Below are 25,067 nucleotides of genomic sequence, written 5' to 3'. Positions count from 1 at the left end.
CTTAGCATTCTGAAAGTGAAAAGACAAATGTCCAAGGAGAACTCAAAAGTATATCCTTCACTGTACTCTTCTTAAAGAATAAAACAAGTCACAACCTGGCTGCAACTGGAAGGGATTATGCAAAGTGAATATGCAAGGTGAAATAAATTAGGAGGAGAAAGACAAATATTGAATGATTTCACTCATATGTGGACTACAGAGAAACAAAACTAAATTCAAACAAATCCTAGATATATGACTGCATAATTAATGCTACTTGGGATGAGGGGACTGGGAGAGAAAGAGGAAGGGAGCACAATGGTCTACAGTGAAGAACTATGGGTGCTTCGGTGGTGGGCTTGGTGGGTGTGGTGTGGTAACATACATCTGAAGAATGTGAGCCTATTTCCTTAAATCATGTACAGTATTGTAAACCAGTGTTACTGCAATAAAAAAAAAATTAACCTTTATAAGTACTTTATAATAAGAATGAAAATGCTTTGCCTAGTAATAGAAACTATGTTCTGTACAATAACAAGGCAATGATATTAGAAATCTTTCCCAACATAGAATTCAAATGTGTTAAGCTGTCTCTCCTAGCTTCCAACTCTAACCAATCATTATAATTCCCTATCTGGATTCAAGGAGAAAACACAACTCAGTAAGCTACTTCCTCCTGCATTTCCATTACACTATTTTGGCGACATTAACTACTAAACAATTTTTAAAATTTAGAATCTAATTTGAACATACTGTTTTATCTTCTCGAAAAAGCCATCCTGTTTGGGCACGTGTGAAAGAAATTGATTTGGTTGATAAAGTTGCGGAGTAAATATCACTACTCATTAAAATGTCAACCTCTTCTTCTGTTTCCATCTCTGATTCCTGGGGAGAGGCAAAAGTTAAATATAAGAATCTAGGTTTTCAAAAATCATAGTGCTGCATATGAAATTATCAACAACGTTGCTGGATTGAATGTTATGGATTTGAAAAAGAAAAAAGACAGATGAAAAAATGTGAAGCACTACTTATTCTAAAAACAATTATAGGTCTATAAACTTCATATATCTAATTAAGTTAGAATTATGACTAATTATGAATTGATAAATACAGGACACATGAAACAGTACTCTTACACTGTTACAGATATGCAATGGAAACAACCCTAGATTACCTATTATAGAAATACAGAGTATGTAGATCAATTTTAAAAGATTACTTTAAGAATGAAGTTGAGGGGCCTCCCTGGTGGCGCAAGAGGTTAAGGCGCAACCTATGAAGCTATCCGTGCAGCACGAGTTTAGTCCCCGGCCAGGGAGCAACCCACATGGCACAGCAGACCTCTCCTGACTTGCCCTCTGCTCCCCTCAGCAGTGTATTTCAGTCAGTCTGCCTGTTCTGGTCCCCGCTCTGTCTCTGGTGAATCCTCTCACCCCCCACACCTCTCACACCTCTCACCTGTACCCCAGTTCTTGTATGATAAATAAAACTTTAAAAAAAAGAATGAAGTTGATAGGTCTAAGATAAAATGTCCACATGAAGTCTTTGTTTTCTTTAAATATAGACAAATCTCACTTTAATTCTTGCCCTATCACTATCATTTGAGCCTTTCTTCCCCAATAGTTCCAAGTGGAAGGAAGAAAGGAGGAAATAGAAGGAAGGAAAGAGGTGGGGGAAGCGTGGAGGAAGAAATGAAAAGAGTGAGGAAAGAAATGAGGGGAAACCAGAAAGGATCATCCCTATATTACTTATAGAAAAGGAATCCATAGATGTCAATCCATAATTTCTCAACTTAGTAAGTAGGCTTGTGGGCTTTATGCCCTCTATATTCCCTAGAACTGGCATATAATAATCAATAATTACTTTCAGATGAGAAAAAAGGAAAGCTTTATGCTTATTTCATGGACAGAAGACTAAGGGATCAGGTACAGAAGGGTAGGTGGAATAAGATGAGATTCTATTCTGTAATAAGCCAACAGGGATTCTTTGAATCTCTCTTAGGACCACAATGTGCTAAGGAAAAAAGGGACAAAAAAAGGCAGCTAAAGAGCTGACTGGGAAATAAGAACTGCCAATAAGGTTTACCATGGCTAGAGGGTCTAGATCCCATACCTCCTTATTTCTACGCGATACATTCCCAAAGACCCTTTTTCTACTCTTCAACACAAAACTTTTATGCAAATATAGTCCATTTCTCAATCTATGAGTCTACATGAAAAAATAGCAGTAACTTAGGACTGGGAGAGTACCATTTCCTTCGTCTTTCCAATCCATGAGCAAAGTTTAGTTTTCCATTTCTTTGTGTTTTCTATTTCTTTCAACAATGTCTTTTATTTTTCATTGTATAGATCCTTCACCCCCCTTTGTTAGGTCCACTCTTTGGTACTTAATTCTGTTTTTGCAATTGTGAATGTGATTGTTTTCTGGATGTCTTTTCAAATGCAACTGATATTTGCAGATTGATTCTGTACCTTCCCACTTTATTGAACTAATGTATTATTGCCATTAGTTTTCTAGTGAAGACTCTCGGGTTTTTCCATGTATATTACCATGTCATCTGCAGATAATGAAAGTTTTACTTCTTTTCTAGTTGACATTCCTTTAATATCTTTCTCTTGCCTCGTTGCCCTCTTTGCAAACAGACTATTCTTAGTCCCATTTCTTGACTTTACTCATCCTGTTTCTTCCACAAGGAATGCCTTTTTTCATTTCCTCTAAATCTTTGTTCCAATCTAAATCTTTATTGCTCAATGCCAGACAGCAAACTATTTCAATAGTACACACTTAAGCTGACTAAGGGCTCATCAATTGATATTGTAGTAAAACAAACAAATCTAAGTAAGAGATATCGAGGATGAGCCACAAGATGTGGTAAATGATAATATGCAGAAAGGAAATGATGAAAAATAAAAACAAATCAAAAAAGAAACAGTGACGAAACAAAATGTTGACTTAAACATTTGTAGGGTAATCAATGATTTGTAGATACTCAAAAAGCTTTTTCTTTGGTTTACAGCAGGGAAAGGGGCATCAAAGAACAAAGGATAAAGATAAAAATGGACAAGGTTATTCAATGGTAGTTGTGGAAAAAATACCAACATGGAGAAGTGATGTGACCAAATGAAGATAAGGGGAAAAAGATAAAGAGAAAAGAAAGGTAGTCAAAGAGTTAGGAAAGTGAAAGAGTAAAGAGCCAAAAGATACGTACATTCATATTAAGGAGATAAAAGGTGGACAACAACATTAAAAGAAGCTAAGGTAGTAAGATAATAAATGGTAAAAGGGAGAGCACAGGTTCAACAAATGAGAATTAAGAATAGCTGGAGTTGACTTAACGAGGAGATAGATCATCAAGGAATTATGACCAAACAGATTGAATGGATTAGTCAGGATGAAGACATAATGATAAAAATTACATATTTTCAAAAAGCTGACTACTGCATAGTAGTAAGGAAATGAAAGTTTTGAGAATGAACTGTTTCAATTATACTTTATGTCTTTTAAAACAATTACACTGAAATTTGGTTGCATACAGAGACCTACTTTTTTAACAACCACTTAGAGGAATGCTGATAAGACAACATGCTCACCTCATGGTGAATTCGCTGATAAACTTTTTGTTCATTGTCTAATACTACAAAAGATTCAGAGGGTGCCGCATCCCCATTGAAAATGAAGCTTAAATCCCCTCGTTGGCACTTCATGTCAGTAAAGTCTATGAGAGTAGTGTCAAGCCTGTGGAAAACGGATAGAAGAGAAACTGACAAAATTGTGCTAAAACTCATAATAAACAAACAAGCCATGTTCCTTCTAAACTCACCTGATGATGCTAATACTATATTTCAAAGTCAAATCATAGATAAAATCTAAATTTAAAATATCTAATTTTAAAACACCAAAAGAATATTTAAATATATTCCATTGTATCTATATTTCGTTTTTCTGGACATATATACTTTATAAATCTAGGAAGAAAAAGATTGTTTCGCCATTACTGAAGTATCTTCCTGACTGTAATCTTGGTTCCCACCATTTCTCTTATTGTAGCTATCCCATACAAGTTACTTCAACTGGGATAGGCAGAAAAGGAAAGCAGACCTAACACTAAATTTTCCCTTAAAGACCATGTTGTTAGCTCAGCAGGGTACATATGAGAGGCACAGCAATAGATACACTGCATTCTTGGATTAAGGACTGTATCTCTAACAATCTTGCCCCTTTGATTTACATCTACATCTATGTCTTATGTCTAACCATCTGGCACCAAACCCTGCTGCATGAACTTGATAAACCTTGTAATCTACTCCAAATTCTTAACCTTTCTATTTGACTTCCCAGATTCAGATTAGCATTCTCATTCCCAGCATTCTCTTTGCCAACATCTACACAACCTAAAAACCTTATGGATCATTCCTGTGACAAAGAGTCTCAGATTCACATATCTGTATACTTGTCATGCTTTTTGGTAACCAAGACCTGACTATGATCTAGCCCAAAGGACTAATCCAAAATAAATTCCACAAATCACTACTTACTGCAATTAGGGGTGAAAAAGGTCACAAGTACTCTTACGTGCTTCAATTTTGCACAAGAGTTTGTAGGAGATCACCAGATCAGGATCTCTGTAACTCGCTCAAAACACACAGTTCTTAGTCTAAGAAATAAGTTAACACAGCTGTTAAGATACTCAAGTATCCACCCTGGCCACTAAGTTTCTAATGCAACTTTGAGAATTCATCACTTTGTAGGTTTTTCCGTTCTCATCCTAGACAAGGCAAAGCGAGTGAGCATTTTTGCTTTCCCTGTACAGAAAAGGCTGAGAAATGGAATATATCACACATGTTACATCAAAAGAATAAATAGGGGGCATCCCCGGTGGGGCAGGGGTTAAAGCCCCAGTGCTATCAAGCTATTGCCAGCCATTGCAACACCCGTTCAAGCCCTGGCCAGGGAGCTAATCCACATGGCACAGCAGACCTCTTCTATGTCGCCCGCTGCTCCCCTCAGCAGTGTGTTCCATTACATCTGTCTGATCCCCCTGGACTCCAAGCTTTAGCTACCAGGAAACCCTAAACTCCACATAAAAGAAATGGACCTGAACAGTCTTCTGTCTTTATGCCATCCTATGTTAAAGTGATGGTGGGTTGCCAGGGATGGGAGCAGGAATAGCAAAAAGAGGAGAATGCACAGAGAGTAAGGCAGAAATGAAGACAAACTGATATGGTGACATTTCCACCTAATCTAGTCACACCCAAAATCAGCCCATTTTAATTTATCTTTGATTTTATACTTTGCAAATGGAAAAAAAGACATACATATTCTACCAAACAGTAGTTTTCCCTCACCTATATTCTCTGACACAATTACTTTTCCCCATGCTCTTATTTTCATCCCTCCATTTAAACCAATTTGTAGTTTTATTATGTGTATTTATTATGCAATACACATCATATCATTTATTTTTAAAAGTCACATATATGAAACCATTTTTAAAAGAAGCCTCTTTTTTGCATAAATTAAGAAGTAAAATTAACAGTTTTTTAAAAGCAGTACATGGAAGATACTACTATTCTCCTAAATTATCAACTACATTTGGCAAGCAACTATATTAAACATTTTTAATTGAGGAATAATTTTCGGGGCGGGGCTTGGATGAATTTTTTTTTTAAGTTTGCTAACATCAGACTGCTAAATTAGATTTACATCCTCATCAAAATCTTTCTTACCTAGTTTTTCTGTTTTAACAACATTTCTATTGTGGCCATGAATCTAATGTGTATGAGCATTTCCATAATTAAGAACATCTGAAAAGGTTGTTTTTTAAAAATAAAAACCTATGAACTTCTTCCTGAATCAAATTTTATTGCATTAGAATAATTAACCTAGAGCTTACTTGCAACTAAAATTTATCTCTTCAACGTAATTTAACAAATTGCATAATAGATCTCAGAATATGTAACTTTTTTAAATGTCTGCCTTGTGACATGGTGAGAACAAGTGACAAAAAGTCAGAGGACCTGGTTCAGTCATTAATTTTCAATATGCTCCTCCAAAGCTCACTTCATCTTGCTGAACATTCTCATCTAAAATATGAAGAGCTTCCATGATATAATCTATCAAAATATTCTAGTTCTATACTCTCATTTCCAAACTAAAATTTTGGAAATTTATAGAGAAATAGATATAAAAATTTACATATAATTTCCAACAATGCTGTGTGCATATATATATATATATGTATATTAAGAAGCATGTTTATTAACATTATACATAAATATTTCTATGTTACTATAAAGCTACAATATAAAGAATGATAAAAGCAAAATTCCAAAATGAGTAAAACAGACTTCCCATGAGACCCAAACATGAATCTTAGTTTTATAAAGGAAAAGAAGAAAATTAAAATTAGCCATAAATATTCATTAGAATGAATAGATGACTGAGTAGACCAGTGGATAGATGGATGGATGGCTAGATAAGGAAAGGCAGGGATGCAAAAAAAGGATGAGCACTGATTCTTCCTTATGTGGCCTTTAACTCCTTAAAAGTCAAGAACAGGAAGATGACCACCTTAAACCTTCTTAGAACTCTATCATGACCCTCATTCTGTTTGTCTTCAAGTCAGTCTGTAGTTAAATAAGAATAACACCTTCACTTTAGTCAAGATTTTATGCCTCTGGTTTCTTATATGTAGTATGTCACCAATGAATTTAAATATTGTGAATATGCTAGAGTATGTTTAAGTTATAAAGTACTAATCCAAACACAAGCTATTAATACAAAAAAAGAAAAGCTTCCACTAAACCTCAAGTTTTTGTTATTCAGAAAAAATAAAATCATCTTACCTGATATTGATACCTTGTTTGTATATTTTACATGCATCAGAAGGCAGAATTCGGGAAAGTAAAGGCACTGTATTTTTAAAAAGAAAAATAAAAAATAACCATCTGAAGTTCTGAAGCAATAAAAACTTAAATTAAAAGAAGAATAATGTAAACATTCTACCAATTCACCAGAATTATAAAAATTTCCTTCAAAATGGTAGTTTTCCATTTAAAGAATAATATATTAAACAATTTAAAACAGCTTCAATTATCTATTATCTAATTGTTATTGCTGTATACTTCACCCAGTCACAAAAATGTAAAAAATAGCAAAGTCAATATAACACTATTCTTAAATATATATTGCAGGATATTATTATAGATGAGAAAAACAGTGCCCTATGATATTAAACCCTCCTGAATAAGTAACCAGATGGGCCTGGGTCCTATTTGATTCTTTAAATATAATTTGATTAAATAGCAGGAAAGTAATATGTATAACAGAAAGAACATTTTTAGAACAAAACAGTAGAATTTGAGTTTGTATCCTAAACATATAATCTTGTTATACTATACACTTCAGTTTCAAAATCTATAAAATGGAATGATACTATCTATAAATTTCTACATTCTAGTGTTGGTCAGATTAATATCATAAGTTATATGATGATCTTTTTATGACTTATTTTGTTTTTTACTTTATTAATTATTTATATTAATGGGAAAATAACAGTTATTCTATAGATAAATACTTCTGCATAACAGACTATATTAAACTGCCACATACAAAAAAAGAAATTAATATCATGTCACATGCATATGTATATGTAAGAGAGAGTGTGCATATATACAAGAAATATTACAGGCATATTTTACAAAACTCAGTATTTTAAAAATGGATAATAAATCAATATGGGTTAGAAAGGAACAGACAATAGTTGTTAGTTAGCTTTTTCAAAAAAAGTTAATATTTTATAATTATCACTAAAGTTATACTTAATATGTCACTGTTTTTTTGAGATCATGAAAATTAATTTAGTCCAAAGTTATTTCCAGTATTGAAGACCATCTTCTAGACATTGCATTTTACAAAGATTAGAAAAACTTACTTCCCAGAGAGAACATCAACTAAGAGTTACCCTCGACAAAGAATACAAGAAATCATTTTCTGATAAAATTTTTCCTTGTATGAAATAATAGAAGTTGAAGAAAGTAAATAATAGCATTAATCCATAAAAGTGATCAAAGTTCTTCTTTCATGCTCACTAGTTGGAATTCAGTTTTCTGGATTTCTGTTGATTACCCAACATTTATAATGTGTTGATAATGGTAGATATACACATAAATTTGAGAGTGATTGCCTTCATTTCTATTAGATTTCTATTCTTTTTCCATTTCTGTTTCTATTTATATAACTGAAATGTCACTTTTAAAATACTTTAAAACATTTTGTTCAGCAAGAGATAAATTTAGCATTTAGGCCACTAACAATAAGAAAATCAGTTAAAGAGCCATATACTCAAGGGACAACCCCAGTTTACAGTTACCAAGAAGGACTGAGGTCTCTCTACCTCAGATGAAGAAAAGCAGGGTGAAAAATTAGTATTCAGGCTTTACACCAAGCTAACTTGGAGCTCTTTTATTATACAGAGCTATCACAAACCACTTTTTTTAACCTATGTTTTAGGGCATTTGGACTTCTGATTGATATATAAAGCACAATGATAAGGCAGGCCTATCAGAGTAACAAAATCTGATGTAACATCAATGGAGCTAAAACTAGCTATACTTCTTTTTATATAATTTATTTTCATATAATTTCCTAAGATATTTTTTAACCTTAAAATAAGAATTATGAAAGTTACTAATTAGGTTAGGAAACTTTTATTACTACATGATTCTATAATTATTACATTCAACATTAATTTTTCTTAGGACAAGTATCAAATTTGTTATGTAATAATCTGTTAAGTATTTATTTTTGCACTTACATTCTTGCATGCAAATATATTTTGTAGTAAAACATGGCATACTCTTACCCCAGCTTTGAAAATCCCAGTGAAGTTCTAGATAGAAGTCACCTAGCTGAGAAGTGAAATATGAATAATTACTGAATGCACCTTAGTTAACAGAACTTACATTTACATATTATTTTGCTTTAAAAAAATCTGTTATTGAATGTCTATGGACAGGAATCAGAAATCATTTCAATGTTTTGAGTTGGATAAATAACACAAAAATATGACTATTACATAAAAGATAAAAATAATACACATTACTTATCAACAAAGAAAAACATGCACCACTGTAGATTTTGTAAGAACATTTTAAATTATATAAGAATACATCTGAAGCTGATAAGCATTTTAAATTTGTATCAATAAATATTCCAGAATAGCCAAAATAATAAGTTATAATTAATAACTTTATAAGTATTTTTAAAAATGATTATCAAAAGTGTTTTTAAAAATGACTACCCAAATGATTATTTGTATAGATCTATGGTCTAAAAATGGACTCACTGCAATAGAATTTTTTTCTATAAGTGGTAATACAAGTTTAATAAATAAAATATGTCATCATATGAGATTTACAGAGAAAATATTTCACAAATCAGAAGCTAAACACCAGAGACTATATTAAGGAAACTATTCTAATGTGATATCCTCAAAAAAGTTTAATTCATGAGATCTCAAAATAAAAAAGGTATTCATATGAGAAGACAGTCATCACAATATATCTATCTTTCTCCCACAGTTCTCTGAAGCATCAAAAATAGAGACAAATAGAATAACAGAAAATAAACCTCTCTCCCTTTTTGTGCCAGTACACCCAGCTCTAACATCATGAGGTAGGACAGACAAAAAAGTTTTGTTATATAACAAAGATGCCAACTATTCCTGTAGCAGCAGCAGCAGCTACGATAGAATCTTCCAACCCAAAGGACAAAGGAAAAGTATCACCATTAATTATGAGGTACCTCCTTTTTTTGTTATAGCTCTGCTCCAATTTATTGAAAGCAATAATTTTTTATCTACCCTCTTACTTCAAAGTAAATAGTGCTTCCTGTCAGATTACATTTATACATTATAATCAAAGTATTTTGTTATTTTATGCCATGATTGCTTAATTCAAGCATAATTTGTACCATTTCTTGAAACTTAATTATCAATGAGAAAGAAAGACTGTGTTTAAAGATAAAAAAGTGTTGAAAAGTACAGCGACAGTTACTCTTTAAGAACAAAATCAGTGAAGAAATATAGCCTACCTCTTTCAGGGCTTTTAATAATCGAGGTCGCTTTTCTTCAACACTTTCCCTGGATTGCTGCTTAAGTTTCCTTAAAAGAGCTGTAACTAAAGTGTAAATTTAAAAAAAATTTAAATAAAATTTACCAGGCTTGAAAACATCACTGGTTCATTATACAGAGATATAAGAATATATACATATTAATTAAATTAATAATTTGGTAAACTGTTATGATCCCCAAGGAAAATTAAGAAAAGATGCCTCTACATCAACTTATAACATACTCACACTAATTTTATAAGTTTTTAATTATCAGTAAGGATTTACCTGACTGAACAAAGATACACCAATCTCAATCAGGTGATGCAATGTCCTATTGTAAAACTGATCGCAGAGATCTCAACAACAGCAGAACTTAAAAATCCCACTATTCCAAAAATGTAATTATCTGCAATTGTCACCAGGTATATCTGTTCTTGTCTCTCACAATAAAGCATGTAAACACAAAAATGAGGGCTATTCTATCAGTGAAAATAACTTCTGAATCTAATAAAACCTGAAAAACTCTCTAGTGTTTTCTTAATAATTAAAAGACTGGGAACTATACACATTGCCTAAGTACAAACCCCAACTGTACTACTTATTAACTGTGGGTAAACTAAAAGTTCAAACACTTTAATAAATCTTTATTCAATCTACTTTGCATTAAAAATGAAATGGACCACTGTTGAATGAAAAGAAGAGAAAAAATTCAATCCCTAGGTAGAAAAGTTACCTTAATGAAAAACAGAAACCATTTATTCTTTCGTTAATTAAATAAATTACTACGGACTATAGGCTCTCAATAAATAACAGAACATTACATTAAAATGACCAAACATTATTAAACAGGTGGTGATAACAATATACAATATAATAGCTGAAAAGAGTTCCATGAGACCTCACATAGAAAAATAACATCCAGGGGTCTCCCTGGTGGTGCAAGGGGTTGGGACGCAACCTATGAAGCTGTCCGCAGTCACTGGAGCACGAGTTCGATCCCCAGCCAGAGAGCAACCCACATGGTCCAGCAGACATCTCCTGGCTTGCCCGCTGCTCTACTCAGCAGTGTATTTCAGTCCATCTGCCTGTTCTGTTCCCCACTCTGTCTCTAGTGAATACTCTCACCCCCTCACACCTCTGACCTGTACTCCAGCTCTTGTATGCATAAATAAATAAAACTTTAAAAAAAAAAAAAGAACATCCAAACTTTCTTAGGGAAGAAAAACAACCATTCAGAACACAATTATATAAAAGTATCAGTATGTTTTGGGGGGAATCAGTATTTGCACTTCCATATTTTAAGAAATGTATTAACAATGATTTATAACAAATATAAACTTAACTTTAGAAGAATTTGAAACATGATACCTTAATTCTTTCTGTATATTACCCAATATTTCAGTACTTAAGTCACAGTAATTCATACATGTTTGTAAATAACTGCAAAGGTTCATAGTGTGAAAAGCTACACTAAATGTAAAATATTTCAAATTCATCACTTTCCAGTTTTTGAATACATATCAACAACAGTAATCTATATTGCTTACTCATCTGTCTATCTCCATAGCTGATGGCTTCCGCCAGCGGGCTCCATCCCTGAGCATTTTTCACCTTTACTGGAGCATTGTGAGCCAAAAGTAAATGGGCACATTCTGAAATATAAAGTGGTAATAATATTAAATAGCATGCAATTTTAAGTCTCTAAATATGAAATAAAAGTCATGTAAATTTTCAAAAATTCCAATTAATATATTAAACCTATAAATAAATACTACACTATGAAGGGTTTTTTTTTTAATTCTTATGTATTTAAAGTGGGTTATTTCAGAGCCTCAAATGTAAGAAAATTATCTGAAGCAAATAAGATCTCTGCAAAGAAATCATTAGGTGCCCTAACAATTGTTCTTGATAGTATTTTGAGAATGATTCCATAGTCTGAAAGATAATGCAAGACTATTAAAATACAAACTATCTACTAAAACCCAAAAGAAGATTTGTATATCTATAATATCAATGGAAAGTTCTTTATTTTTGGAAAAGGACTGTTTCAAAAAGGATCAGTGATGTTTCCATAATCCCTCATTTTTCTAGTTTTACTGTTCTTTTAGTTAAAAAGAAATCCCAAAAGGACAAAAATCTGCTTATGACTACAAGGACAAATAACAATCTATTAAAGAATAAAAAGAATTATAAGGTACAGACCCTTCTATAGGCTGATAAAACTTTTTTTATTAATTAAAAATAAAAGGTATGTTAACAGGCAAAAAATATCTTAGGTGAAACTTATGGGAATTCAGGGTGAGTATCCTACCTAGATTTCGTAAATGAATGATTCATTCATTCATTCATTCATTCATTCAACAAATATTTACCAAAGTGCCTAGTATATGCTATTTCTGAGTCCTAGGTCTTAAATATAAGATGTGAGAAGAGAGGTCTCGCTGTCACAGAGCTTATAAACTATATTAGAAGATAGTACATAAGCTAATGAACTAAAAAATGAATTATACAATGATAAGTGCTTGGAAAGAAATAAGGGTGTGAATAACAGTATAATGCAGGTGAGGAAGATTAGTATTACTTCATCACTATACCTAGTAATAAAAGGAATATTTATGGCTGCAAGATATTTTATTAGAATAGAGTAAAATAAACAGAGAAGCTTCACAGAGGTATTTAAGGAAGTCTGTTATTAGTTATAAGAACATATGTACAAGAATGTTTATTTTAGCTTTGTTTACAGTGGCAAACATGATGGAAACTAAGCATGACTATCATGACAAAATGATTGACCAAAGTAAGATATATTTACATCACTGCAGTAATATGCAGCCAATTAAAAAAAAAAGTCATATTTTGGAAACTAAGCACCCAAAAGAATAATGACTAGTTATAACACATTAAACAAAAACAATCGATGGGTCAATAATGACATCAAAAGATAAGAGAGGGCAGGCAATGAGTACTTCTTTACAGGAAAATGACAGTTAATAAATGAAGAAATTAGAAAATCAAGTACATTACAACCCTACTATCGTAGGGTTGTACGTGAGGTAGGAAAATTTTCTCACTGAATATTAAAGTCACTAGGTAAAAGAATATGTACTGGGAAATGGGATATTCACATGATACCACAGTGTCATCCCAGATTGCTAGTTATAAAGAGAAAAATGTTCCTAACAGGGGAGATGTCTAGAAATCACTATTTTAAACAAGTGATCAGATTTACTGGAATTAAGAGTAGGATAACTTAATAGCATGTGTTTCCTAATGTGATGCCATAGAAAGTTCATAAAATCATCTATGCACTATTCTTTCAAGATATGTTTAGCCTGAAATCAATTAAGTCGCTATAGTGAAATTTCAATTTACTAAAGAGACAGAGGAACAAAAATAATATCACAAGAAAATAATCAGGCAAATCAGAAATGGGCATTCTACAAATTAACTGAGCAAGACTCTTCAGAAAATCAGGTACAAAGGAGGAAAAAGAAGGCAAACTTTTTAAAGTTAAAATACAGAGACATAACAATCAAATGACCCAGAGTAAACTTTGGGTCTTGGTTCAATATAAAGCCTATAAAAGACACTTTTAGAACAATTGGGAAATTTTAAATATGAATTAGATAACATATAATAGGACAGATAATATAACAATATTATAATAACTACATTACACTATATAACAGTAACAGATGTTCATGATACTTCAAGATCAAGATACTTCAAGATCATGCTTAATAATTTACGAATATGTTTTTAAAAGATATTTATTTAAACCTGGAACTCAAAGGGTTGCCAATCAGTTATCTGGAGTCCTTTCCTTGATTACTAGAAATGCAGATAACTAAGATTTTTTTTTTTGCATTTAAGAATAGTCTTTAAAAGTAACTTCTTTAAACCACCTGTCTGAGTATTTTTAGTCAAAGAATAAGAAAGTATTAAGTTTTTACAATCATCTAAGAGGATAGTCTTATGAGTTTAGGTACACAAAATAGTCATAGTGTAATGTAAAACTTTTCAAATATTAAAAGATTACAATAATTAATAAACCCTAACAATAAGAAATAAGTTTTCTGAAATTGTAAGTACTTGCTTGAAAAGAAAAAAGAAATTATATACTAACCTTTATTTCCTAACATCACAGCAAGATGTAAAGGAGTGTTTCCTAAAATTGAAAAAAAATTAAATTAGTATAAAAACTTAGGAAAATCTATTAAAGGTGGTTTCAGCTCCTTTAGAAATTTCACAGACAGATTTTAAGCAAATGTAATGTGATTGCAGAATGATCCTGCCTATATGGCAAATTCAAAGTCAGAGGATGCCATGGCTTCTGTATACAATGAATTCTATTTCCTCTCTTTACCCCACATCCCAAAAGAATTTTTTTTCTCCAAATAGATTTCAATGCTTCCTTTGCTACAATTTGTCTATCATATCATTGGTTTTTCATTCAGCAAACAATCTAAATGCCTACTACATACTCTTCCTTGGAGACATAAATCAAGACCTAATCTCAGATGTCAAAATTATTTAGAAGTCTTCTATCAATCTCCCTGTCTCCAAACTTGCCCCATTTCCATCTCTTCTCTAAAGCTATATTAGAATAATTTCAAAACAAAAACTTGCTAATATTACACTTTCACTTAAAAGGCTAGAGAACCTCCCTATTTTAACATAGTATAAAACATTTTTGATGCTAAGTCCTCACCTTCCTTTCTTCTCCTATTTTCTTTGTTACCCTAGCTCTAATCTGAACTACATAAATCCTCCAATAAATTGGGTTCCCATGCTTTTAAACACACTTTGCTAATCTTTCCTAAATGTTCCTTTCCCATCTGCCTGGCATATTTCAGGCCTTAGATACTGTGCTGCTCCCAAAGTCAGCTTTATTTATTGTAACACTTTCCACATTAAACTGTACTTTCAATTTTATGTGGAAAATCTGTCTTTCATTAGATTTTAACCTCCAGAAGACAAGATATATATTTTGTTCATTTACATATATATTATGCATTCTTATGTAAACGCTTTCAGTCCATATCTGATTCTCAAGACAGCCAGTATTTGTGAATGAAAACCTGAGAAAACATTTAGTTACAGCAACCAATGATGATAGTATCTGTGGTTACAGAAACCCGATAATAAAGTGCAACTGGCATTATCTTAGGCAAGGGTTTTGCACTCAATTGTTTCCAAAATTAGGTAATGTAATTGGAAAGGTTTTGGTGATATTTTTCCTAAATGTTTAGAATTCTACTTGTAAAATGATCTAATCCTAGAATTTCCTTTAAGTCATCCACAAGGAGCAGCAGACCTCCTGTCTTGACCGCTACTCCCTCCACAGTATATTTCAATAGATTTGCCTGTTCTATTCCCCATTCTGTGTCCGGTGAATCCTCTCACCCTCCCCCACCCCACCTTGGCCTATACCCCAGTTCCTGTACACAAAACTAAATAAAAATTAAAAAAGAAAAAAGAATTGAAGCTACCAGAGATAAGGATGGAGGAGTGGAGAGCAAAGGGAGGAGGGGGCCTGGTGGATTGTGGTAAAAGATAACCGCTGCTCAAGTGATTGGTGTGAAGTGGTAACATGTATCTAAAATGTTATGAACCTACACCCCTAAATCATTTACAGTGTTGAAAATTGTTTAATCTCAATTAAAAATAATACATTTTAAAATAAAACCCTATTATAAATTATATGCTATTTCAATTATTTTGGTATGATATTTGCATAGATTTTTTTCAGTATTTCCAACTGTTATTTATTGTATATTTTGGAAGTGTCTCCAACTGCAAGTACCAAGTACTTGGGTGTGTTTTCAGACATACAACAACATTTGTCGTTTAAGTGGAGCATTCATTTAGTCTTGTTTCATATACCATAGCTACTGATACAGTGGGTTTAAATTAACCATCTGCTTCATGTTTGCATTCATCCTGCCAGTTTTAGTTTCCTTTTTCTCATCTTTCTTACCTTCTTCTAAGTTGATTATTTTTATCATTCCATTTTGCTTTTTCATTTTTTGGATGGAAGGTATACAATTTCTCAGTTTATTATTCTTTTATTATCCTAGACATGCACTGTCCTACCCAGTACTAATGGATAGTTATTGAGCATCTGAATTATGATGTGCTACAGTGGGATTTTGAAGAGTTAACTGAAACAAAAGAATGCAAAAGTCTCAATTATATTTCATATTCATCACTGCAATGAAATAATGTTCTGGATGTATTGACTTAAGTAAGTCATTATTAAATCTAATAGCTCCAGTTTTTATTTTCACTTTTATTTTTCTCAGGCAGCTATAGAAAACTGAAGATACATAAGTGGCTCACATTGTATCCCTATCACACAGCACTGCTCTAGAATTCACAACGTACATCCTTGATTTATCAAAGTCTAATGCTGAGTAGTCCCTTATTCTTCTTTAGAGCAGTACAATGACCTAACTTTATTCCCTCCATCCATAGTTACATGCTACTTTCAAACAGTACTGTTGGAACAGCCCAGTGCAGATCACGGGCCCAGTTTCTAGCTCCGAGCTCCAGCACCGTGTAGGTAGCGCTAGTCCGAACTCCATCTCTGACGTCCTGAGCGAGGAGGATGCTGGGAAGTGGGCAGAGCAGGGCGGCCATTTTGTGAGTCTTTAACCGGGAGCAACACACAAGGGCTTGCGCTCCTTTTCATTGGAGATGCTGCAGAAGGCAGCCACCCGCCAGGCGGTAGGCCTCCACTATTTACCCTCCCTACCACCCAAGGTGAGAGGAGACCCCAACCTCAGTAGCAGCAGCAGCAGCAGCAGCTGACCTCCACCACACTGACCTGGTTCCTGTATCTCATTCTACCTACCACCAACGGTTAGTAACTGGACCTTCTCCCTCAGTCTCTCCCCTCCTAGTTCTCCTTCTTGTACCTATTATGGTGAGTAGGCCTTGCCCCATCCTGTCAGTTCCTGTTGCTGCAAGGCCACCTCACAACGTCAGTCAGTAATTGGACCTTCTCCCTCCCCCCTCTCCTGTTGGTTAAAATTATATGTTTTTTCTCCACCAATTGTATGTTTTGGCAGAAGGTGCCCAGACCCAGAACAGTGGAGAGGTACTGACACTTTTTTTGGTTCCCTGACCGGGTAAGAATGGCATACTGGTCCAGTTTTTTTGGGGTGCTGTGACTGGAGCACACCTGCCATTCATGGTCAGTTAACTCTGTGGGAGGGAGGATGGAGAAGGCCTCCTAGTGTCTTGCCCACAGTGCGGCTGCCTCAACAGGCATGTTGTATGTCTGTCTGTCCGTTTTTGTGCAGTAAAAGGGCTGATTTTGGTTAGAAGTTGAAGTTTTGTTTTCTTTTTGAGACAGCTATGGATGCAGCCTCTACTTTAGGGTATCTGTCTTTGGTCTTCTGCAGTTCTGTTTGTGGATTTGGTCTATTTTTGGAAATCTGGCTTTGACTTTGTGGAGTTTCTTTTGGGAGTATGTTTCTGGTTTGGGAAATTTGGTTTTCATTTTGTGGGAATTCTTTTTGGTTACCATGTATAGTTTATTTTCATTTCCTAACTTAGAGTTTGGTTTGTGGGGCTTTTCTTGGGTGTATGTGTGCTTTACTATTTATACAGGTTTGTCCTTCCAAGGTCCACCCAGTTGTAAGATGGCATCTACATTTTTCTCTATCTATGTGTTGTATATCAGTGTGCCATTCCTTTGTGTCTAATTATTTTGGCATTCAAAGGAAACTATTTGTATCCAAAACTGAGGAATGCAATGGGAATTGATCTAGATGTTTTGTGAGAACTAATTTGGTTTGAAACAAGTATTGTCTCATAATTGTAAAATTGGATGTGTTTTTCATTTATGTCAGATCCAAGCTGCCCTGAAATGTCAGCCAAGGATAAACTTGCTTAATATTTTGATCATTCTTTAGTTTAGGGCATTGCAAAGCATTGGCAGTTACCAAAATTGTTAGGAAAAAAATTAACAGGAAAGAAACCTGGAACTGCTCCAAGGTCCAGATGGACGGGACAGAGGGATTCATGCAGAAGAATGAACCTGTGAGTGTCAGTGTCTAGGAGGCTACTAGTGCTCAAGGAGACAATAGAGTCTTTCAGCTTGTTATGCTGAGTGGAGGGTCAAGGAGCAGCCTTGAGCCCAGAACTTAGCACCACAGTGGGCACTGAGTACTCAGTGTTTTGGATGGCTCAAACCTGATGCAGATACAATATATGAACCTGGTGGGTGAGGGCTGCGCTGGGACCAGGCTCCCCTTGCTGCCTGTTACCATCACTGTGTAACAAGGGCTGTGACCTGCTAACTGCCACCCTGTAATCGAGCCTCCCCCTGGTATTGGAAGTACAGTGACTCCAGCAGGTTTAGCCCATATCTGAAAACCAAGATTGCAGCCTTGCACCAATCCCTCTCTCTTGCACTCTCTTCTTCCTGCAATGTGCAATTAAATCCAGTCCTGATACAAACATTTCTCCCATTCTTGACAAAGTCTGGAGAAAGAGACCCTGACAGTTTTGAGACTGGAGAAAACTCTCTTCTGAGGCCACATCCCAGCATCTGGACTTCTAATTTTCATCACCATAGAAATGGTGACAAAAAAATTTAAGTATGGAAATTGCTGGATCTGCCCAGTGCAAATGAGGGGCTAACTACCGTCTGATGTCTGGCATTACCCAAACTGGAGAGCATGACACCTGGACAGTGCCATGGTCATAACTCTAACCCTAATGTCCTGAGTGAGGAGATTAGGTACAGAACAGAGCAGCCATTTTGTGAGTCTTTAAAAGGGAGCTTTTTGCTCCCTTTTGCATATGAGCTTGCTCTTTTTCATTGGAGCTGATACAGAAGCCAGCCACCTGGCTAGGTGATGAACCTTTGCCCCCACACATCAGTCAATAACTGTACCTTCTCCCTCTCCCCTGTTGGTTAGAATAATTTTTTTTCTGCACCAAAGTTCCTTTTTGTTTGCATTTTTGGCACAGGTGGCCGGACACAGAACCACTGAAAGAAGTTTTGACATAAGGATCCTTTGGTCCAGAAACAGTACCATCAATTTTTATTACTACATTTTAATGAGGACTATGTGTCTAGTGCATTAAATGCCACATTGAAAAAAGAATTGTCATGGATATGAGGGAGTGAGATACCATAGACACTGGAGTCTCCTATAAGTGAGGAAATGTGGCAGGCAGTCAAGTAAACAGCCATAAACCATAGGAGACACAGAATATAAGGCATAAAATAGTATAACCTCTGTGATTACAGAACATGAAACTGAGGCACAAGGGTCATCATCCATTTATTCACTAGACATTTCTCAAGAAACAGTTACTCCAGATGTTAGGAGTTTCAGTTAAATATTGCTGCCTAAAACATTATCCCAAAATTCAGAGGCTTAAAACAAGTCATTTTATAATCTCTCACATTCCTGTGGATTGACTGAGCTCAACTATATGGTTCTTTCGTTCTTGATAGAGATAGTGGTCATGGTCATGTGGTGTAAGACTCAGCTATAAACTCCCAGGTAGCTCACTCACAGAAACGGCAGTTGATACAGACTGTTGGCAGTTGATACTATCTCCTGGCATTCCTTAGTACCCATCTATATGACTCGTCCATATGGTTTGGGCTTTCGAAAGCATGGGACTAATTTTCAAGAGCCAGAAAGGGAAAGCTGTCTCTTCCCTTAAGGCCTGTGGTCAGCTGCATTCTAGTGGTCAAAATCAGTCTTAGGGTATAACTAGTCACCCACTGCTGTATCATTAACAATCCCCAAACCTAGCAATTTAAAATAATAAATGGAATTATGGAACACTTTTGCTAAGTGGCTCTAGCTAGACTCTCAATCAAAATGTCAGTCAGAGCTGCACTCATCTGAAGATTTGACTGGGACTGGAGGATCCATTTCTAATGTGGCTCACTCATATAGTTGGCCAATTGGTGCTTACTATTGGCAGGAATACACAGTTCTTCTGCAGATAGGTTTCTCTCAGGCTGCTAGCTGCCCTCATAATGAATGAGCCAAGATCCAGCAGAAACCTCAGTATCCTTTATGAGCTAGCCTCAGGCTTCATGATCTCCACCATATTCTTTTTGTCAGAGAAAGCTCTGATTCACAGTGGGAGAAAACTATGATAGGGGACCAAGGAGTAAGGATCACTGGGACAAACTTAAGGCTGCCTATCACACAAAGCAAGTCCAGAATTCTAAGGGATGGAAAAATAAATTATTCCTCTGGATGGGTGGAATGACCAAGACTTTGTGGCCATCTTTAATCCACCAGAGCTAGGCACAGGGAATTTAGCAAAAGAGGCTTGATGTTAAAGAATTTACAGTGTTATGTATCACACAGAAAACTGTTTTTACCTTATAGCATCAATATATTAGGTTTACTATTTTTGTTGCTCCTCGTTCCTTCCTATATCGCTCACCTTCCTCTAGAACAATTTTTCTTCTGCATGAGACACAGTTTTCATTCAGTATTTCTTTAGTTATGGTCTGACAAGTGAATTCTCTCAGGTTTTTGTTTATAAATATCAATAAGACTTAAATCTTGAATGATATTATACTTGGTATATAATTCTGTATGGGCTTAAGGTTTCCATTTTTACTGAGTAGTCAGCTATAGTTTTTTCTTCTGCTCCTTTGAAAATAATGTGATTTTTCTGGCTGCAATTAAGGTGTTTTTTTTTTTTTTCAATTCCTATGTGAATTCGTTATTCTGCCTGAGTTGGACTTAACTGACTCTGGATTATTTATCATTTTTTGGTCCAAAGAGCAATTATTTATTCATTCCAAAATTTATTTTATCCACAATTGTCTAATTATTGCTTTAGAACTTCTCTTACCCTATTGTTTTTAAAATTGCTTTTACTTTCCACTTTTCATTTTAGATCCACATTTCATTTTTTCCTCTGGCCTGTTCCCAAGATCATGAATTCTGTCTCTTCAGGGTTTAAACTGTTATTAAGTCCATTTATCTAGTTCTAAATGTATTATATTTTTCTATTTGAGAATTTCTACTGGACTCTTTTTCAAATACATGACTTCAACTTTTATAGCTTCCAGTTCTTCATTAAAATATTCAACCTTGTCTCTAATTTGCAAGAACATAATAAACATTGTAATTTAAAGTTCCTGTCTAAAAATAATAAATGAAGCTCTGCTGAGTCTTTTTCTCCCAGTTCTCATTTGTCAATTTGCCTCATAATGCTGATCATCTTTAATTATATGCTGTACACAGTATTTATTCTTTATATAAAAATTTTGAAGCCTAAGAAACAAGTCCTTCAGAGACCATCCTTATTTCTAACATGTGACTGGGGGTACAAGACTCCAGGATAAATTAATCCAGGGATTAGCCATTTTTCCTGGCCCTCACAAATGACTCAAGGCTGTGCTTTGGCCTGTATCAGAGTTGTTTTACTTTGGGTTCATCCTTATCCTTAAGATGTAGCTCTGAAAGTTCCTAACCCAAAAAGCTGCATGTTTATTCCTCACCTGGTAGGCCCTGACCTCTATCTTTTGTCTTCTTAGTTCAATGAGGTTTTCAAAGGTGCTGCTTAGCCTCTTGACATTTCTGGGTTCAACAAAAGCTACTGTACAAAGTCATCTAAATTGGATTTCTATCTTCTGCCAGATCTTGACCCAGTAATTCCTTCTATCTTGTTAGATGTCCAGTGTCATAAATAGCCTATTTTATTCTCATTTGCTTCTAAAGAAAACAAATCCTCATTATGGATTTCATCATTACCAGAAGCAGAAATCCTACTTTGATTTTATCTCTTAACTTTTCTCTATATTTGCAATACTTTGCTTTCTATTCTTTGACACGGTTGCTTCATAAGATGTGATAATGTTATGAGCACTAATGATAATTTCTATCAAAATAATACTACTTTCTTAGCACTTTAAAATCATTTTTACCTCAAATTCAGCTTTATCAACAATATATGTTGCTATTTACACTTTTTTGTTACTATTAACAATAAAATTTACAGTTTTAATCATTCTTTTTTTATTTTTATTTTATTTATTTTTTAAATTTATTTATACAAGCACTGGGTACAGTCAGAAGTGCCAGAGGGTGAGAGAATTCACCAGAGCCAGAGCGGAGAACAGAACAGGCAGAATGACGAAATACACTGCTGAGGGGAGCAGCGGGCACGGCAGGAGAGGCCTGCGGGCCATGTGGGACCCTCGCCTGCAGCTGGGGATCGAACTGGCACTGCAGAGGCTGCGGGCAGCATCGCAGCCCAGTGCTCAACCGCTGCGCCACCAGGGGAGGCCCTATTTTTTTTTTTTTAAAGATTTTTTTATTTATACAAGAACCAGGGTATAGGCCAGATGCACGGGAGGGTGAGAGGATTCACCAGAGACAGAGCAGGGAACAGAACAGGCAGACTAATGAAATACACTGCTGAAGGGAGCAGCGGGAGAGACAGGAGAGGTCTGCTGTGCCATGTGGGATTCTTGTTGGCCGGCGGGGACCGAACCCACGCCGCAGAGGCTGTGGACAGCTTCACAGTGTGGCGCTCAACCGCCTGCGCCACCAGGGAGGCCCTCATTCTTTTTTTTAAAAAAAAAGATTTATTTATTTATGCATACAAGAGCGGGGGTACAGGCCGGAGGTGTGGAGAGTGAGAGGATTCACCAGAGACAGATTGGGGAACAAAACAGGCAGATTGACTGAAATACACTGTTGAGGGGAACAGCGGGTGAGTCAGGAGAGGTCTGCTGCTCCATGTGGGTATCTCCCTGGCTGGGCATCGAACTCATGCTGTAGTGGCTGCAGATACCTTCATAGGTTGTGTCTTAACCGCCTGCGCCACCAGGGAGGCCCTGTCATTCTTCTTAAGATATGTCTGAGAAAGTTCTTTTCTTCTCTTTTAGCCATTACAGTTAGTTTTAGATCTATTTTCCCTTGTTCCTTCTTTAATAAATCTCATAACCAAGCACACAAGCCAAGGAGGACACATGACTCAAACCCAACCAGTCTGATATCCACCTAGAACATTGTTACAGGAAGGATGCACTGTTCCCATCTGGCTCAGGGTCTTTTTCTGTAATTTCTTTATTTTCTGGGGGAGAAGGGGGCTGGAGAAGGTACCTGAACTGGTGAGGCAAACCATAACTATTGGAATCAACACTGCTTTGAAGTTTATAGTATGGGGTCACATATTCTCTACCACATAGATCAGTGTTTCTCAATCAGGGAATTTTCATATTCTAGGAAACATATGGCAATGTCTGCCACATTTTGGTTGTCAAAATTGGGGGATGGGGGAGCTAATGGCATTTAAATACCTAACAATGCAAAATTGTCTCACCACAACAATTTACCTAGCATAGAATACAAAATGAAGATACTAAAAAGCTCCAATATAAAATCCAATTGCAATGGAAAGTATTGAATCTATAAGTAACAGCATAGCTAAGAGATTATTTTTAAAAAATTTAGAAGTGAAGTAGGTTTGAATACAATCCAGATTCATGTCAATATTGGCTTCTTAACTGCTACCTTACCATTTTTCAGTTAAATAAATCAGTAAATACTCTTGGGCTTAATCTAGTTTGCAGTGAGTTTCTATCACTTATAATGCAACAGTTATTACTAATACAATATGGGGATATAAAACTTTATTTGACATAATCAGAGTTGGGAAGATTTCTATATTCAAGTGCTTCTCTTTCTCTATTCTTTTTTTACTTAGCCTTTAGAATTAATCTTCTGTAATAGCATAGAATGTTAGATAATTTTAAATTCTATTTGTAATCATTTTACATTTTTAGAAAGCATTTTTAACTGAAAAAGGTAAAAAAATACTTTTTATTCTCTATTACAAAAACAAGTCAATACTTTTATCTCTCCACTATCTCCTTATTTTGTTTTTACTGATTCAGTGGTATAAACCTTTTTTCTTACCCTCTATAGAAAACATGTCTTTTAATATTTGAAGCAAAAGTTTTGTTTTTGAAATTTGCTCTCAATTGTAATCATACTTGCTATAATCATTAAACTAAACTAAGCATATTTAGCTGGTTTCAATGTCCATTATCAATCTTTTTCTGATATAACTTCTTTCTTGGTTTAGTCATTTAAATTCACCTGTTATGATCTAGGATACTTTGAATAACCTTTCAGGAATGACATCATGGGGTTAGTCTATTTTCTAGAATGTATTACTATGGCTACTACAAATGAATACCTGGCTAGAAACAATTCTACAACTGGAAAATATTGTAGCAACTATGTCCTAACACTGGAGAGGCCAAATACCCATTTGTTCACAAGTAAGCTACGCTTTTTACTGATAAGAGTAGAATTCTTTTTTTTTTTTTTTTTAATAGAGGCATGCTTTATTTATTTATTTGTTTGTTTGTTTGTTTTTTGTTTATACATGCACTGGGTACAGTCAGAAGCACGGGAGGGTGAGAGAATTCACCAGAGCCAGAGCGGGGAGCAGAGCAGGCAGAAGGACCAAAGTACACTGCTGAGGGGAGCAGCGGGCGGCAGGAGAGGTCTGCGCACCATGTGGGACCCTCCTCCGGTGGCCGGGGAGCAGCTGGGGATCGAACCGGCGCCACAGAGGCCGTGGGCAGCATCGCAACCCAGCGCTCAACCGCTGTGCCACCGGGGAGGCCCTAGGAGTAGAATTCTTAATTAAATTTTACAGTATTACCAAGATATCCCTACAATATATTTGCCTCTCTAACTATGCAATCAGAATTAGATTTAGATCAAACTAATTCATTCATAATGTTGAATATTACTTCTGATACATGTGTTCTGTTTTATCCTTTGGAAATTATATTTGCTAAAGTAAAATCTATAAATGTATACTCCATTTTTATAACTTGTCCTTCATTTAATTCTTCTCCCTTTCCTATAAAATGTTTTCAAATTAATTTTATACATCACTCATTCAATTTTCTATACTGTCAAACTTTATTTATTGCATTTAATTTTTTT

General features: G+C 35.0%; 2 protein-coding genes across 2 annotated transcripts in view; one reads left to right on the top strand and one right to left on the bottom strand.

Moving 5' to 3' along the window:
- The window catches only part of ANKRD13C (ankyrin repeat domain 13C), a 70,763-nt gene that overhangs the window by 29,536 nt on the left and 16,160 nt on the right, over positions 1–25,067 (bottom strand). Inside the window, exons 2-8 of the mRNA XM_037500966.2 lie at positions 14,219–14,260; positions 11,640–11,744; positions 10,072–10,157; positions 8,843–8,888; positions 6,825–6,891; positions 3,570–3,714; positions 733–864 (exon numbers count right to left, since the gene is read on the bottom strand). Of these exons, the coding sequence (XP_037356863.1) occupies positions 733–864; positions 3,570–3,714; positions 6,825–6,891; positions 8,843–8,888; positions 10,072–10,157; positions 11,640–11,744; positions 14,219–14,260 (623 nt within the window). The remainder of the gene's footprint in view (positions 1–732; positions 865–3,569; positions 3,715–6,824; positions 6,892–8,842; positions 8,889–10,071; positions 10,158–11,639; positions 11,745–14,218; positions 14,261–25,067) is intronic.
- CTH (cystathionine gamma-lyase) overlaps positions 16,717–25,067 on the top strand; it is a 72,938-nt gene continuing 64,587 nt past the window's right edge. The window contains exon 1 of the mRNA XM_037500968.2: positions 16,717–16,956. The gene's annotated coding sequence lies outside the window, so the exon portion shown is untranslated. The remainder of the gene's footprint in view (positions 16,957–25,067) is intronic.

The sequence above is a fragment of the Talpa occidentalis genome, unplaced genomic scaffold, assembly GCF_014898055.3.
Source record: "Talpa occidentalis isolate TD23 unplaced genomic scaffold, MPIMG_talOcc4v2.1 talOcc4.9, whole genome shotgun sequence".
NCBI classification, from domain to species: Eukaryota; Metazoa; Chordata; class Mammalia; order Eulipotyphla; family Talpidae; genus Talpa; species Talpa occidentalis.
The sequence above is the reverse complement of the archived record's forward strand: the minus strand, read 5'-3'. Positions and strand labels throughout refer to the sequence as shown.